Source organism: Drosophila eugracilis, unplaced genomic scaffold, assembly GCF_018153835.1.
Source record: "Drosophila eugracilis isolate 14026-0451.02 unplaced genomic scaffold, ASM1815383v1 contig_445, whole genome shotgun sequence".
Taxonomy (NCBI): Eukaryota; Metazoa; Arthropoda; class Insecta; order Diptera; family Drosophilidae; genus Drosophila; species Drosophila eugracilis.
This window is the reverse complement of record NW_024573311.1, coordinates 1399937-1402666: the sequence shown is the minus strand read 5'-3', so window position 1 is coordinate 1402666 and position 2730 is coordinate 1399937. Positions and strand designations below refer to the sequence as shown.

Here is a 2730-nt window from a genome sequence, read left to right as displayed (position 1 = left end):
CATATACGGTATATTATTGTTATGAGCAGGACTGTTTAATACATATCTTCTGAGCCTCAGTCATGATAATTGAGGTATATAGACTCGTATATCCTCTATAGCACAATACAATTAAAAACATAAAGCCGGGTTGTGCTTGAACAGATTACTTTATATACAGAAATACTTTATATGTTGATAAGCAACTCTTCGTGGTCTGCTATAAATACAGATGCTACTTGGTTCGGTCTGATCAGTTTTCTTTTAAAGATGAAACGACAACCCATATTACACGCCTGCCTGGGCTACTTGCTCTTTCTTTGCGTAGCAGCCGAGTCCTGGAAACAGGAAACGAGCATATTCTCCCCTAATAAAAGATTATTGGATCAAACATTATTTGTTATGGACAAAAAAGTGGATCCTTGTGTGAATTTCGTAAATTATGCCAAAGGTAACTATGGAAAAGTATACGATTTGTACCGAAACTTCGACCTTTATTTGGCGGTGCACGAAAAGATGAATCCAAAGTTTCTGGCATTGTTCGAGCAACTTAAATATAGGAACTTTGAAAAAGGAAGCCTGGAGGAAAAGGTTCTCAAATTATATAATACATGCGAAATGGCTATGCAGAATGAGCCAGAACTAAACTATTTGGAACTGGTGCAACCAGATACTAGTCTCAACTGGCCACATCAAACTCCAGCTGGTAGTCAGTGGCCTAAAGAGAAATTTCAATGGCTGGTGACCCTCGCCCGATTACATCGCTATGGCATGGGCCTAATATTCCAAATGGATCTCGAGCTAGATCACCAAGAAACCACACAGTATATGGTAATTATTAGAAGTTCTACATTTGTATTGGACCAGTATTATGTTCGGGATGCAAAGGATTGGTTACTTCGCCTCGGATATAACACAACTCGAACTGCGGCTTTGGTCAGAGATATGAACAACCTGCGTAAGAAACTTATAAAATTGCCTGATTTTGAAAGACATGAAAGAAGGCGAATGACTTTGCAGGAACTAGAAATTGACCATGGAGTTCCCATCAAAGAATACCTAGAGGTCGTTTTTGATCGTAAATTTCCTTCCGATTTCGTAGTGCTTATAGACTATTTGGAAAATCTGATAAAACTCAACCAACTGATGAGTTCCTATGACCAGGAGACTGTGGCTATATATTTGATGAATCTCTTTGTCGATTTTACAAAAGCATCACGTTATGTACACACCTATAGGGATTACGATTTCGTGTGCGTCAATATGGTAAAATACTTGATGAAATCTGCAAGCTACCTCCTGTATGAAGAACATGTTCTGGGTCCTAAAAAAGTCAAGGAATACGATGAGGAGGTCCAGAGAGTTTTTGAAGCGATTAAGAAACAGTTTCAACGAAGGCTAGATACTAATCGTTTAAATTTAACGACATCCCAAATATCTTCGCTACAGAATCTCTTAAGTTCCATTACCGTGAGTGTGGGTAATGTGCATAGGGCTCAGGGTTACCGTCGCTCTTTAACCGAGCTCTATGCTGATCTGAATCTGCACGATGATTTTCCTTCTGTTCATCTAAAGGCTTTGGAGATACATACCAAGCTTTGGATGCAGAAATTGGACAATAAAGAGTTTACCGTACCGTATCCCGGTAATGAGGGAGTCGTTTTGATGGGGACATCCATCGTTGTGCCATTTTCGATACTTGAGGAGCCCTTCTTTACGGCCCGTGGGCACGATGTTTTCAAAGTTTGTGCTTTTGTAGAGATAAAAACATTATAAAATTAACAATTAATCTATTCCAGGTTAGCCTGCTAGGTTACCAAATCGCTGGACAGGTGCTATCAGCTCTGTTTCCATATCCAAAGCTTCCGTTTACCGGTTGCCATCAATACAATGAATTAATTGGAACAATTGATGACCTAGGAAGGTATGTCGACACTTCGCCCTGCATCAGCCCCCGAGAGACGGAAATGTGGAACTGGAGATCGATAATCATAGTTCTTCTGAATCTCGTACAGGATGCCTACTTCTCGCAGGAATCCGGATTTGAACAAACGCAACCCAGCTTTACCAAAATTCCTCTAAAGCAACTCTTCTTCCTTCACTTTGCCCAGAACAAATTAGATAGCAATTTTAACATTAACCCTAATCCAAATCAACCTCCCCGCAATGTTTTAAACGACCTTCCCGTTTTTGTCGAAGCATTTAATTGTTCGATTTCCAAATAAATTTTTTTTCTTTCCCAACCTAACTATCAACTATGGTTAAAGAGAACCAAAAATGCAATGATCAATCAAGCGTACGATTATTACGATTATTAAAAGCTTTTTACTAAAATATACAATAATACACACTCTATGTGAAATTGGAAAATAACTTGAAGAAAACAAAAAATAAATGTTTATTTACCTAAAACATATACGGTGTATTATTCTTATGAGAAGGACTGTTCAATAACTTTCTTTTGAGTCTCAGTCATGATAAGTGAGGCATATATGTAGGCTCGTATATCCTATATAGTAGCATATAATTAAAACATAAGCTCTGTGTGATGTTCAAAGTACACAGATTATAACTTTACGAAGAGATAAAAAAAAGAAATATTTTAATATGTTGATAGGTCTGAAGGCTCAATATCAGCAAGTCTTCTTCGCGAACTGCTATAAATACAAACGCTACTTGGTTTTGTTTCATCAGTTTTCTTTCAAAGATGAAACGAAAATCAATAATATACGCCTGCCTGGGCTACGTTCT

At 37.9% G+C, this 2730-nt stretch overlaps 1 protein-coding gene across 1 annotated transcript; it reads left to right on the top strand.

The window, feature by feature from the left end:
* Nucleotides 1-597: 597 nt before the first annotated feature.
* On the top strand, nucleotides 598-2061 carry LOC108107987. The gene is made up of 4 exons (XM_041819084.1): nucleotides 598-1341; nucleotides 1429-1722; nucleotides 1779-1903; nucleotides 1995-2061. Exons 1-4 carry the CDS (start codon nucleotides 598-600, stop codon nucleotides 2059-2061), a joined length of 1230 nt encoding a protein of 409 aa, XP_041675018.1.
* The last annotated feature ends 669 nt before the right edge of the window (nucleotides 2062-2730 follow it).